General features: G+C 33.1%; 1 protein-coding gene across 1 annotated transcript in view; it reads right to left on the reverse strand.

Annotated features, from left to right (window-relative positions):
* Positions 1-15,717, reverse strand: part of GBE1 (1,4-alpha-glucan branching enzyme 1) — a 266,110-nt gene that overhangs the window by 132,933 nt on the left and 117,460 nt on the right. The window contains exons 4-5 of the mRNA XM_087418209.1: positions 3,303-3,428; positions 2,336-2,471 (exon numbers count right to left, since the gene is read on the reverse strand). Of these exons, the coding sequence (XP_087274335.1) occupies positions 2,336-2,471; positions 3,303-3,428 (262 nt within the window). The remainder of the gene's footprint in view (positions 1-2,335; positions 2,472-3,302; positions 3,429-15,717) is intronic.

Below are 15,717 nucleotides of genomic sequence, written 5' to 3' on the forward strand. Positions count from 1 at the left end.
CATTTTTCTACAGGGTAGCTTTTACAGTGCCAGCATTAATTCTTCTACTTGCCACTATTTCTTGCACCTATAAAGTTACTCAAGTTGCATGTGTGCACAGATGTATAAGCAGACACACACACACACATGCTCACACACACAACTTTCCTTTCTCTGTCTAAAAATGTTTTGCTTTAACACTAAATGAAGTGACTCAAAAAGGTAGGCATTATATTTTTAAAAATCCATAACACTTAAAAGTATTTACTAATGTATTTTCTTTTTTTTAGTGAGGAAGATTAGCCCTGAGCTAACGTTCAATGCCAATCCTTCTCTCTCTCTCTCTTTTTTTTTTTTTTTTTTGCTGAGGAAGCTTGGCCCTGGGCTAACATCTGTACTCATCTTCTTCTACTTTATATGGGACGCCGCCACAGCACAGCTTGACAAGTGGTGCATCGGTGCATACCTGGGATCTGAACCCGAGAACCCCGGGTTGCCACTTAAGCAGAGTGCACACACTTAATGGCTACACCACTGGGTCAGCCCCACTAATGTATTTTTGTGTGTGTGTGTGTGTGAGGAAGATCAGCTCTGAGCTAAGATCCATGCCAATGCTCCTCTTTTTGCTGAGGAAGACTGGCCCTGAGCTAACATCCGTGCCGATCTTCCTCCACTTTATGTGGGACACCGCCACAGCATGGCCTGACAAGCGGTGTGTCAGTGTGCGCCCGGGATCCAAACCCGGACTGCCTGCAGTGGAGCACGTGCACTTAACCGCTACACCACGGGGCCGGTCCCCCCACTAATGTATTTTTAATGTAAGCAAATAATCATAGAAGAAACTTTTGGTCTCTTAAAAAAAAAAAAAACTAAAAAAGTCAGGTTTTCTTCTTCAAAGCACAATTTGGTAAAATTTCCAAATATGATTTGATTGCTTTGAAAGTTTACATTTCTGTAACATACATAGAAAATATTCTTATTCTGTTCTCAAAGTCCAATTCATGTCAATGTAGCTTCTCATGCACATATTTCAGTACATAATATTGGAACAATTACAAATTCACATTCAGAATTAGGGATTCGTAAGTTTAAAGAATAATATAAACTTCATGGTTTATAATCTGCTGAAAAGTTATCGTTGGCTTTTTATTGTAAAAAAAATCAAATTAACTCTATCAGGCCTGATGGAAGTATATATATAAACTACTGCTCAGAAATACAATTACATATTTCATAACAAAATATAGTTTGTAGTTTATTTGCCTATTATGCAATTAACATTATTTTTATGTTTAAGCACCAATTTTTAGTTTTTATTACTAATTTTATGGCATTAATCATTCTGGATTCATTTATGTTCAGAATACTGGCCTAGACGATTCAAACACAAAGATGAACGAGAACCTTATTCTGCTGAACGTTTTGCAAGAACTGGGTCACAAACGATTTACTACTTATAAAATGACAAAATATCACAAATACAATAATTTTAATATAATATCTATTAAAATAATTAATATAAAATTCTCCAAACATTGATTTAATTTTGGTTTCTGGAACCTGATCTCATCATCACAGATCATTAGGATCCATACATAACTGAAAACTTTAACCATGAGTTACAAACCTGTCCTCTAGCCAAAATTTGGACTGCCTACCAGAAGCAGAATAATTAAATGTACTTTATCTTCCTGCCTAGCCATTGGAGCAGGTGCTAATATGCTTTGAAATGATAAAAAAGCATTACCTCTAAAAAAAAGCAACCGATTCAAAGCATACTGAATCAAAAATTCAGCAGTACATTATTCACTCTCCTGGTTGTTCTTATGAAGACAGAGTCTGTGTCACTTCAGTCCAATACACAAACATCTAGAACAATATGTCTCACATAGAGGATGCACTATAAATATTGGTCACTTAAGTCATCCAAACAAGAGCTATACACACGACTCTGATATAAAATGAGTTCCCAGTCACCTTACAAATGTAAGATCTTTTTCCCTAACAGACTAAAATGAACAGGCTATAATCAATGACCACTCAAATCGATAAAAGTTCTCTCCAGTAAAAAAGTAATTATGCTTACATATTTATCTACAATTTTTCAAGCCATCAGTTCATATTACTTAAAATTGAAATTGGAATAATATCTTGAATTCTTATGCTCTATCTTATTTCATTTCTCTTTTCTATGCTATCACTATTACAGGGCAATTTGAGAAGCCTAAAATAAAATGCATTTCTATTACATATTTAATCTCTTAGCACAAAAAAGAGACACTTGTAATTAGTTTTTCTAATAAGAGAACAGATACATTAAAATTTTAGCTGAACAAAAATCACAGTTATTACTCACCAAGGCCTTTGATTCTTGGTAGTACATTGCATGTAAAATGTTTATAAGAAGCTACTTTTCCTTCATGGGAAGAAATTCCCACATGAGATTCATAAATTCTTAGACTTCTTGGCTTCTTTGGTCTGGAATGCTTAAACTACAGAATATAAGATTACATACAGAATGAGACCAGAAATGCAGGTATGACACAAGCTGATTAAGTATGTAAAATGAAATGATGAATCAACTCAGTCAAATACTTTGGAACTGTTTTTCCATATAAAAGGCATTGGCTATATCCATTAAATTTTCTTTTGGAAAAAAGTCCTTTTTATGATCACGTTAATGGACCTATTTTAAAAGAGTAATCATGTAATGGCTTACGCCTTATCATTGAGTGAAGATATATTTTAAGCCTAAGACTTAGAGAAAACATAAGAGCTGTGAAATGCACACAGAATTATTAAATGCAAAGCATTTATCAACAAGCTCCAATAACTTAAAGGACAGAAAAGTGAGTTCAAAGACACCTACAACTCTTGTCAATAAGACAGCCTTAAAAATTACTCTAATTAACACATTCAGGGGATGTCTTCGCTATTCCTTGTTCCTAAGGAGACTGATCCTGCTTCAAACCCATGACAGTGAGAAATATTACATCACTGAAGAGTCTGATGAATCAGAAATTATAGCTAAAATTTTTTAAAAAATCAGTATCCCTTACAGGTTAGTCTGTAAAGATTTAGTTTTCTTCCCCCCACCACCTCAGAAACACACAATAAAACAAAAACTCACTTCTATACTTTATTGGCTACAGATGAGGGACTCTAATATATGTAAGTATAACATAATGGGTGCACTATGACGTCAAATATTAAACCAGCGGCAAAGAGAGAAATTGAATGCTACTATAAAAGTTATAAAAGTAAAAATTAATTTTCCTAGAAATATTGGAATAAGCATTTATTTAAAGATTTGTTGTTCTCACTTTATATGGCTGTTCTGGATCCCAGTGTATCCAATCATAATTCACATTATCACTTTCACGAACCACATACTTCGCCCACGGTGAAATACGATACAAGATCTCTCCACTTTTACTCCTAATAACCACCTAAAAAGAGAGAGAGATGTTACTGCTTTAAAATACTTTCAAAACTCTAAGAAAATGCGTAATAGTAGATGAGCACTGCGACAAGTAAGAATAGGAGGGATGCTCTTAAGAATCTAAACTACCATCCAGACATGTGACCTTAAAGATATTTATGAACTTTGCTTTCCTCATGTAGCTGCAGTATGTGATCCTTAAAGTCACTTCCAGCTTGAATATTTTATGATTCTCTGGCAATTTCCATCATTGCCAACCAACCTTTAGACTGGTTAATTAAAGTAAACATACAGTAGATAGTAAAAAGAGAAGAATATTATTTGGAAGCTACTGTCAATAAATCAATCAACAAGAAGAAACAATACTACTTTATTAAAAAAAGCCACAAGTTATATCACCATGTCTTTCATTTCCTTTTCATAGCACTATAACATTTTCAAGAAGCTAAAGGAGAAAAATGGGTTTTGATTAACACGGGTATCGTGTGTGCACACACACACACTACCCTGCAAATCTTTTCCACCTCTTCTCAGTATCATCTACACTAAATTCTCAGTATGCTTTACCATATAAAACCAAATATTTTCCCCTTTAACCACCCATTCCTATATTTGCAAAAAGTATCACTATCGTTATCAATAATAAAAAATAACAATAAAAATGCAAATACAATTTTTACTGAATCCTCCATTTTAGACTTAGCACTCAATAGAAGACTGGGAATTTATCAGCATGGTTAGATAATAAAGTGAGCTACGTAAACAGAGTTTCCAAGTGATTCAAATTATAGAATTTTTCGAAGTTTTTTTTCAATTAAACATTCTAAAAGTAGGTAGAGTATGACCAAAAGTGTTCAGATTAGGAGCTATATTATGCTGCCAGCGTTGAGAGAGAACATATTCTTCAATCTCCATTAATAGAGAAAAGCTCAAGTATGCATAATTCTTGGTAATTAAATATTTGTGGGGCCGGCCCCGTGGCTTGGTGGTTAAGTGAGCGTGCTCCACTGCTGGCGACCCGGGTTCGGATCCCGGGCTCGCACCGACGCGCTGCTTCTCCGGCCATGCTGAGGCCGCGTCCCACATACAGCAACTAGAAGGATGTGCAGCTATGACACGCAACTATCTACTGGGGCTTTGGGGGGAAAAAATAAATAAATAAAATCTTTAAAAAAAAAAAAAATATTTGTATAACACTTTATAGTTTAGAAAGGACTTTGATAGTCTTATCTCACTTCATTTCAGAGAATCCTTATACCCCAAATATTAAGTAAGATTAAGTGAGTTGCCAAAAATTCCCAAGTCACCAAGTGGCAGAGCCAAAAGCTGAACACAGAGCTTCTGATATTCACTTCCTTGCTCTTAAATGGTGACCACAGCACTTTCTTCAGATACCAAAAAAGAAACAATCATGATTTATAATGGAAGGGGCAGGTGAGGGGTGAAAAGGAATGTCTAACTTACATGAACTCAATTCTTTCTCCTTCATTATGCCTCCCACTTACTGAAGCCAATCATAGTGATGTGTGGCTATTATTCAAGTAATTATCACAAAACCATGAATGAATACAATCAACTCACTTCAGGAGTATTTTATCCCAAAAGATATGTCCCTTAAGCCACATGAATTTCTAGTATAATATACAATAGTGATATGTTTGAGAAAAGGTCCTTTTGCTCATTCATCAACCCAGAACAAAGGTTATGGTGAAATAAAATACTAGAAATCAGTTTTCAAGGAACAGCTAATTCACTGAAATCACTCTGCCTAATCCACCCATCTATCTTTTCTCTCTTTTGCAAATGGCTCTACAATCTCTCCAAAGGATGAATAAAACCAATAACTATTTTTGAAGGTATCTGTTGGCAGAGAGAATATTTGAAATTTTGAGTAAAGAACATAAAGAATCTCACACTGAATATAATTTCCACATTCTTTGGAACATTAATTTGTTTATCTTGATGTACGCATGAATGTCTTCAGAGGCTACTGAGTGACGGGGGTGAGAACGAACCGTCCCTCCATGGGTCTCTCACACTCCTACATATTTTGCTGGGTGGGTATGCCGAGAATACAAGGTCCCGACTGTCATTGACAGGGGCCATTTCTCAGGGTTGTGTTTGCACCAAGCAACCCTGAGCAATGAGATAATGTCTTCCTTGAAGACACAGAACAGGCTTGCTTACTGCTTGCTATAAAAGAATGGATTCTCCAAGATGAATATTCCTCAGCTAAGATGCAAACCACCCACGTGAGTAGCATCTATCTGGACCACATGTCACCCCTGTGGGACTCGGAAGAGGAGAGAAGCCAATGCAAATATGATGCTCATACTGCTTACTGTGCTATGGCTAATAAAATCATTTGTCTCTAACTCAGGAGTCCCTTGTTTTCTGCCAGAATCCAAGAAACAGTAACAACCTATAAACTTCTATGTAGGGTAAACTTAAATCCTACACCTGACAAAGTCTTTCACTGAATGACTTCACTATTTTTGTTTCCAAAAGTTCTGTTTCTTCCTTCCCAACAGTCATTTCTATTAGTGTTGCTTCTTGGGGTGAAAACTTAATTACCCAATTCCCTCCTTCTTTCTTGGTGACAGAATTATAGCCTGGGTCCCTGAACGATAAGCAAAACAAAGTTTCTCACCAAATCTGGAATACTTATCTGTGATCATTACATAAAAGGTAAACAAATTTCTCTGTTCTTTAGGCCCCTGAATTTTGGAGGTACCTTTGTTACAGCATTTTAGATTTTCTTAAGCAAATGCACTTGCCTAGAGTAGGCACCTCACCTCACTTTTGATTTGCTGTTCCTAAATGGTTGTGGTAACCAGCTAAGAGTATTATAATAAATATAAATAAATCTAACTTGAGAGACATTCCAATAAATAAAGAATATAATCTTTCTGGACTAAACTTTGCTCACACAACATTTTTGGGGGGATGGGAGAGAAAAGACTACCTTCTAGATTTTTGCTCTCATGAGTTCAGATTCAGAAGAAAGATTTTTTTAAATGATGAGACTTTATATCATTTAATTTATATTTAATTTATATTTATATTTTATTTATATATATTTTATATATTTATATATTTTATATTTTATTACATTATAATTTATATTTAATTTATATCATTTAATTTAATAGCACATGCTATATAGCAAACTGACAAGAAAGAGCCAGCTTGCTCGATCTTTCAATGATGATAAGTCTAATAGCTGACGGGTAAAAGTTCACATGATACTACCAAATAAAAAGTCTGTTTTTTGGTACATACACTGCTAGTATGCATATAAAATAGTATAGAATTTCCAAATAGGAATTTGGCAATATGCATGAAAAATTCAAAAAAAGTAATTCTCAATGACTCAGCAATTCTAATTATAGAAGTTTGCCCTGTGGAAATAATCAGATATGTGCCCGAAGAACTATATCCTTGCCTACTAATTTTAGTGTTACTTTTATTAGCAAAAAGTGAATGACTGAATAATGTATTATTGTTAAAAATTATACTATTGAATTATATTAAACGTTGCAAGAAAATTCTTCAAAGTTATAAAAAAGAATGTATCGCATCCTCCTAATGTAAATGCACACAAATTCATAGACTAAAATATTTAAAAAGTTAGAATACTGAGATGGTTAGCTATAGAGGGAGGGATTATTAGTAGCCTTTATTTTCCAGTTATATGTTTCTGTACTGTTATCACTTCATTTCGTTTATATGACTTCTATAATCAGAAAAAAATAAGTGTTTCAGTAAAGATTGCAAATGGATTATGTAATTGCACACACACTTGTGGAGCTGTCTTACTCAACTTGCATGCTTTGTGGACCTTAAACATATTGACAGTTTTAAAAATAGAACTTTAAAAAATACATCAAATCACTTCAAAGGAATATATTAATGAAAATAATAGCATGATGATTTTTTAATAGTGCAAACAAGACATTTTGTAAAATTGTAACATTTTGTAACATTGTAAAAAAGTTATTAGGCTCTTTTTTTCTTTTTTTGTGAGGAAGATTAGCACTGAGCTAACATCTGCTGCCAATCCTCCTCTTTCTGCTGAGGAAGACTGGCCCTGGGCTAACATCCGTGTCCATCTTCCTCTACTTTATGTGTAGGACGCCTGCCGTAGCATGGCTTGATAAGCGGTGTGTAGGTCCGTGCGGGGGATCTGAAGCTGCAAACCCCAGGCCGCCAAAGTGGAGCGTGTGAACTTAACCACTATGCCACCCGGCCAGCCCCTTAGGCTGCTTTTATTAATTAGCCAAATTAACCCTTTGGCTTCAGGGAGGTTACCATCAAAAGATATTTTTAGGGTAAATAGAGAAGTGAATAAAAGAAACTCCTACCTGTGCAGAAGTCAAATCGACGTAGTGAACTGTATGAAGTCAAATTTTATTTAGAAAATGACATTTAGAACTCAAATATACAATATAAGAAAGAGTTTAGTAAAATAGTGCAGACCTAAAAAAATTTTATGTGTGTATTCATTCTAGAAATCTTTTGAAATGCTTCTTGCCAAAGAATACTGTTCCTACGGACTGGAAAATTACTGAAATAAGATGCTCCTCAGGTGGCCAACTGTTACATAAAAACAGTGGATGTGTTCAGCTGGTTAGAAGCGTTAGCATGCTCTGGAAAACAGTACTGAATGCAACTCTAGGCTTCATAAGTGAATGTATAGAAGACCAAGAGAAAAGGCACAAATACTAAATAATATAATTCAATTTGCCCAGATTATACTTCCAAAATCACAACTACATGCTATGAGACAAAGGTTTTCCTTAAAAAAATGCTTAAAGGGGGGTGAAAAACAAAAAGATATTAACGAAAATAACTATTTGATAGAGTACATGTCAAAGTAAATAACCAAAGTCATTTCTAATTTATGAAGCAAAGTTATCTCCTCCTCTTTTAAATTACCTCTAATGTATATAATATCCACAGTAATTGATACAATGTATATTCAAATATATAAATATATAAAAATATAAAATATATATCATATAAAATATATAAACACTGGATATGCCATACCAGTGTGCAATGTTGAATATCAATATTCGATGTGTGTGTTTAAATGTGATTAAAATATATATGTGTGTGTGTGGATAGAGAAATTTACACACATACATATGTTCAAAACATATTGTAATCTATTCTTAAGTAATTAAAAAAAAATTTTATATATCTGAAATCTACTGAAATATATTTGACATATAACATTGTATAAGTTTAAGGTGTACATGGTTATTTCATACATTTTTATATTATAATGATTTAAGTAATTTTTAGAAGTAGGTAGGATAAAAATAAAGAAGTGAAATTTCTAGAAAAGGTAATCAAAAGTTCATAATTAAGTAGGAAAATAAGCGATATTGGAGAGGAGAATTTGGTGGTTCTACCAACGACCAGAATCCTAAAGAAATAAATGTGCGTTTTTAAAATTTACAAATAACATAGTATAAACATTACTTTAAAACGTATAGATATAATTATTAAAACTTTAAAATTGCTTAATATAATTTAATCTCATTCATAATTTAATCTCATTTTAATTCAACTCAAATTTTACTAGTAATCTTTATTTTAAAAAAAAAGACCTATGAGTATAAATTTTATTCATAGTTTTGTTTGTGATTACTACTAGACCAATTTTAAGATTCTGTAGATTATGTAAGAAAGAATATCTTTGCCATTGTGGGAGGCTGAAAAACTGTCCCCTGGAAGATGTCCACATCCTACTCTCTAGAATCTATGAACAACACTTTATACAGCAAAAAAAAAATGAATCTTTGTAGATGTGATCAAAGTAAGAATCTTAAAATGGAGAGATTATCCAGATTATCCAGGAGGGCAATCATATATATCCTTAGAAGAGGCAGGCAGAGGGAGATTTCACACATAGACAGAAGAGGAAAAAGCGACGTGACCAAGGAGGCAGAGACTAAGTGACACAGATATTCCCATGTAATTATTTTCAGAGACTGAACAAAAAGAACTACTCTTTACACGATGCAAATAAAAGCTCTAAATTTACAATAAGGAAAAGCTAAGGAGCTATTTTTTCTACTCAATACCTGATATATCCACTTCATTAAACAGAGATGAGACTATTTAAATAAATAGATAATCAGTTGGCAAAAAACAATAATAATAATAATGCTTATTGAATAGATTTCATTCCGAATTTTCTAATTAGGGATATCAGCAACACTATCTGATATTAAAACGTATTTCGTTATGAACTTTGAGTTTATATTTCAATTAATGAGGGAAGAAAACCAAGACACCAATAAAAGTATCAAGGCAGTTTTCTAATAATAATAAGGCCCTGATAAGTAAATGACCACTCTGTAGAAAACTTTCATAAAACTAGATATAACTGATTGGTAAAATTACATAAATTAGGGTTCTAGATAAGCTATAATTGACATTACCATTGTTTATATATTGAGCCTGCTATAGGTAGCAAATAAACATAACTCTGTTTTTTGAAATTTTTTTAATTTTCTGTTAATTTTACCTGGATACTTAAGTTCATACATTTTAGGGATCTCCATCTTTGTTTCATAATTTAGTTCATAATTTTCAATTAATCAAACAACCTTACACAAGTCATGTGCACATAAAATCATCATAAAAATTATCTTTGTGATGTCCTTTATATATACAATGTTCAGGGATTGAGAGAGGTGGAGAAGATACTAAATGATTAGATTAAGCCCCTTAAGCTCTTATGTTTCACAGTACTGGACACTATACGAAAGAAAAGAAAAGGCTATATCCTTGTTAGTAGTTTAACTAAGAAAAGATAGAAAGCAGTTGAACTTCGAAAGTAACAACCTAGTGATGATTTTTCATTGGCTTCCATTATTTGTGATTTGTATAAGATTTCTTATTTTAAAACATGCCATCACAATTCATTTTTTTTTCTTTAATAAGAAACAAGAAATCTTTCCAAGATTGAACCCAGTAACAACAGTTTGAGTAGAAATAGTTAAAAGATTTCTCTTACAAAAATGAAGCCACTAATTAAAAAAAAAAAAAAAAAAAGCCTTCCTTAAAAGAAAAGATTAAGCATACTAGCTATGAAAAATAAATCTGTAATGTCACACAAACAAATATCAGATCAAATAATACCAAACTTTTGGCATAAAGGACACCAATGTGCAGAACAAAAAGAAACGATTTTTGAGGTATAATACTCATAGTTACTTTGCTCCTGATTTAACACCAACTGTAGAATTACAGAGATATAAACATACATTTCTATAATACATATGGGAGAGAAGAAACTGCAGAATATTGTCAAAAAGAAATAAATGAAGATCAGTAGTTGCTTCTTCTAAAAGCAGGTCCTTATTTAGAATGATTTAGAGGGACAGATGCTCCTGTACCTATAAAAAGGAGTACTACTCCCAAACGTTTCCACCCCAGCTCTCCCATCTTCTAGTCAAGTTAAGAAGTATTACAACTATAATATTTTTTTCTGTTTCTGTCTTTTGACTGAGGCAAATCTTTAAAGAAATAAACAACTAAGCAGAACTGATAAAGTGTTTGCTTCATTACAAGTACATTACCTGAACAAAAACCTTATAAAGTGACGTCACTACGAAAAGACAAAATCCAAAGGGATTATGTGAGATTTAGGAAGCAGGCATTGAAAACGATATCCCTGAGCAAGTGAGAATAACTACTCCTAAGCGAAAAGAATAGGAACAATGCTGCAATCTTGTAATCCGGTAAAGATTGATTAGGTGTCTTAGACTAGAAAACAAATGAATTACACATGACATAAAAATACAGGAATTAAACTTCCAAGATATTGAAAAATCAATATAGTAATAAAAGAAAAAAGCTATGGAAAGGGGAAAAAATCAGTGAGTTTTCATTACTGAAAAAGTATGCTTCAAAGAGACTCATCCATGTGCAGAGAAGGCTAGAATTCTATTAAGTAAACAGAGTTATAACCTGGGATAATGCCAATAAAAAAATCTAAGAAGTATTTTCAGAAGTGCTAGGAGAGGGGAGGTACTATCAAAAGATCAGTTAAAGCTCTCTTTAAAATATTTCATTAGGTATAATTACAAAAGTCTATATGGTGATAAATTGAATCATTTGAAGAAAAGAATATGAATCTGAAGCAATCACTCTAAGTGCCACTGAAATGAAGTAAAATATAAAGTGTGGGGGAAAAAAAGAAATAATTCAGCCCTTAAAAGAAATCTAAAGAAATTCCAGAGACTAGATACAGAATATATAATTCTAAAAATCATAAGAACTTTTGAGAAAACATACAAGTATATATTTAATATACATTGACACTAATATCTCCAAGAATATAATTAATAAAGAAATAAATAAAGAAAACAGTTAATGATGAAGAGAATTCTTCCTAATATTTAAATATTCTTTATAAATTAAGGTCTCATAATATAGATTGCAACACTATCACTCTTTTCTCTTTTCTTCCACAAAAGACATGTATTTTGCCAGGCATAGGTGGTATCAGAGGAAGGAGAACTACAAATAGGTATGCATGAATGTTGATAGGGAAATAAGAGATGAGAAAGTGACGACAAAACAGACAGTACAATGGGGAATAGATAATGACTACACATGAGATGTAACTCAAGATATGCATTTGGGTAATTTCTTATCAACTGATTTTTTTCTAGCATTCTTGCAGGTGATAACACATGGTCAAGAACTGTAGTGACCCTTTTGATAATGGATTCAGGCACTGGAGGTGGAGAGAGTGACGATGGCAAGAAGTAGTGGTAAACAGGAGCCTTTACAATGGAGCTGTTTACTTTAAACCTTCCTAGTCGAGGTGTATTTAAATTATTAAACATGGGTACTCCCATCTTATGCAGACAGCAAAGACACAGGACAGCTAACACACTTTGATCTCTAAGTGTGACAAGCTCTCTGGAGAAGCAGGGAAACTTCTCTGACAATGCACTGATAAAGCACAGGTCAGGGAACTACTCACCTGACTCCTGCGTGAGGCTCAGAGAATATCCATGAGCTGAGATGCAGTGACCTATGGCTGACTGTTTCAAAAAAAACATCTGTCCATAACACATTTTTTTTTCCCATTTAGGGACACATTGAGTCACTTGAGGAAATTTATGGCTATTGGTATATTAGAATGGGTAAAGACAGACTGAGGAGTGAAAAAGAAAAAACATTAAATTGAAGAGGGTTCAACATTAATGTTGACATTTAACATACATTTAACTGTGCTACTCAATAAAACAACTCAGCTTAAATGTAAAAACTTAAATCATAAAAAGATTATATCATATGTATTTTACCATGAGAAACAGGTTATGTCCTGTAGGTGTACCTTTATTCATTATTATTTGAAGGCACACTTGGCCAAAGTGCAAATACTTCTATTAAACACAACCAAAAGTAATACCCACCTAAACAGTCACAAAATCTAATTTTCTTCTGTTTTCTGGCCCAGAAAACAGAAGTTTTAGTATTTAAAGATCAAATACTAAATAAAAGCTCTCTTTAAAAAAATGATGCCTACATAATTTAGAAGAAAAAAGCATAAACTACTTTTATTAAAAAAAAAACCTCCTAAACAAAAATGAAAGTGTTCAGTTCTCCATACTTTATAATCATATTTAAAATCTACTATGCCCACACTGAAGGACAAAAGAATAAAAGATTATAAAATAAGTGCAAGATATTTCACAGTACATAGATATAAGAAAAAGAAAGTGTGTTAGTGCATTTAAAGTATTTCTAGAATCTATGTTCACATAAAGGGAGCAATCAGGGAACATATTCATGAACAGTCTAATTTTCCAGATACTTGTGATTCACTTCCATAAACACTAAAAGAGAAAGAGGAAAAGAATATTTTTTATAGCTATATTTCTAAAATGTATTCTATATTCCCTTGTGGCCTTAACAAAGAGAATTAAACACTTGTTGAAATTGAATTGTATACGCTGAACTGTGACATGTTTGGAATATGAACATTTCCCCTCTGAATTCAGTAAAGAGAATATTAGACTTTTATATGTGTCTTTGGCAGCAGTTTTCAATCCTGGATGTACAATGAGAACTATCTGAAGAACATTTTAAAAAAAAGGTGCCCGAGCCCTATTTCTATCCATCACCACCAGCCTACCCATCGCCCTTGATGCTGACTCTGTAGTCTGCAGTCTAGTGCCTTAGGAGATAAAAGCTGGAACTGAGAAAGCGAAAGACAAAGTAGCTACGGGGACCAGTGACCCAACAATAAGAGGCTAGATTTTTATTAAAAAAGAAATTATGGGGAAGGAAAGAAAACTAACACCAGAATTACAGAGAATAATTTTCTAAAACCTTGATAATAATGAATATCTTTGCAAATGATAAAAAGTATTTTGCAATGAAATTTGTCTCAATCTCAACTTTGAATTTTAATTTATTTCTTATTCAGTAATAATTTACACTTCTCTTTAATTTCTTCTAATTGATAGTCTAATCATCCTATCAATTTATTATTGTCAAACAATTACTTCGTAAACTTAATCTCACTTCAATCACTAAGGGCATCCATGCTGGCTCAAAATTTATTCATTTTTGGTCCTGAGTATAACCATGAATTCCTCACATCATTTACTTATCCAAAGTTTTCCACTATACTTTTAAGGAATGCCTTCGCAAAAGGTATGGTGAATTTATTCAAGCTTCTGATCTTACTCTATAGTTCTAACCCATCATTTTAGAAAATTTCACAGTTTCTATACTATGTATCACATAAATCATTCTGCAAAACAATATTTATCATTGCTACTTTAAATGCCATTAATAAAACTGCATGATTTTCTTTATAATACTATGTTCTTAGGAATTCCATTTATAATTTTTATTTAGAAGTTGTAGCAGATATTAGCTCTTTAGTCAGTCAAACTACTTTCTGGCATTCTTCCCTGTAACAGAGAGAATGGAATACTTAAAATCACATTTTTCACACTCTCTTGCAGCTAGGTTTCTACATAGTAAATGCACCCTGCAAGATCTAGAAGGAAGAAACTAGTACGTGGGGTAAATCAGATGGAGATCAATCTTTTTTGCCTAAGAACCCTGAATGATACTTAATCTAATAAATTGTCATTATCGCTGTAAGTATGAACAGTGGAAAACTCAAAGATAATTGACATGCCACAATTCATTACCTCACACATTCATAATTTCCATTTTTAGCTCCCCACACACAACTACATACACATTCAGAATCAGCTCTTTTGTGAGAAATAATCATAAAAAAGGTGTTTTGCATGGGGAAAATGTTTTTCTTCCTGCATTTGGTTTCAAAGTTCAAATTTTAAAATCTGAATTTTATAAGCAGACTTGATATGATTATCAAGCCAAAAAAACTGTTGGCAATACACAGGAATCCTCAGGGAGCAGAGAGAGTACTGGGGGGAGGTGCAGGGATAATTTGTACCGAAGCTGGGATTTGAAGCAGCACTCATCACGAAAACTAAAAGATTCTTTGACCTAACCTAGGACGTGATTTTGAAAGAACACACTGAATGTGGAATATGAGACACTGCAAAGTCCAAGCAAGTTTAAAAAAGCAGTGGAATAAGCAGGCTCAAATGAGGAAAAGCTAGAGGCAGAATGTGGAATGGAGGCCTAGAGAATTGAAGGAGAACAGAGCAGATTTCAAGCTTAGACAGGCAAAAATAGAAAACTCTCAGGATCTATCAAAAGAGCGCCTGTACTATGAAAACAAACAGTATAGGTGTGCCCAAACTTGGGCCTAAAATGATCAAAAACTCTTGAAAAGAAAAAGAAAACACCTACAGGATTAATTTCTTTAGATGTTAAAATTGCTTTTTATATAATTATTAATTTAAAAATCAGTTCTCAGGAACAAATGGAAAGGTTTGCCACTGGTGAGACAGCTTCTGGTTGCTCTAAGAAAAGACTATGCTTACAGCATAGCTTCCAACTGCTTCAATCAGCAACCAAATATGTGTTAAAAGTACCCACGATGAAATTATCTATTTGCCAAAAATAATGATTCAATATTTATAGGTGAGTGAGGTGTTACTTTCATGTCTGACTTACAGATTCACTTGAAAGAATGGTGAAAATATTCACATGAACAGAGATTTGCAAAAATCACTCACTGTAACTACCAGTGCAAGACATTAGGAATCATTATTTCATTATTATTATCACTTCAAACCTCTCAACATGACTGTTCATAAATGTGACTTCTTAAGTCAATAAAATAGAATTAATTGGCCATCATAAGC

This window comes from Ceratotherium simum, chromosome 27 (genome assembly GCF_057802395.1).
Source record: "Ceratotherium simum simum isolate JZ-2026a chromosome 27, ASM5780239v1, whole genome shotgun sequence".
Lineage (NCBI taxonomy): Eukaryota > Metazoa > Chordata > Mammalia > Perissodactyla > Rhinocerotidae > Ceratotherium > Ceratotherium simum.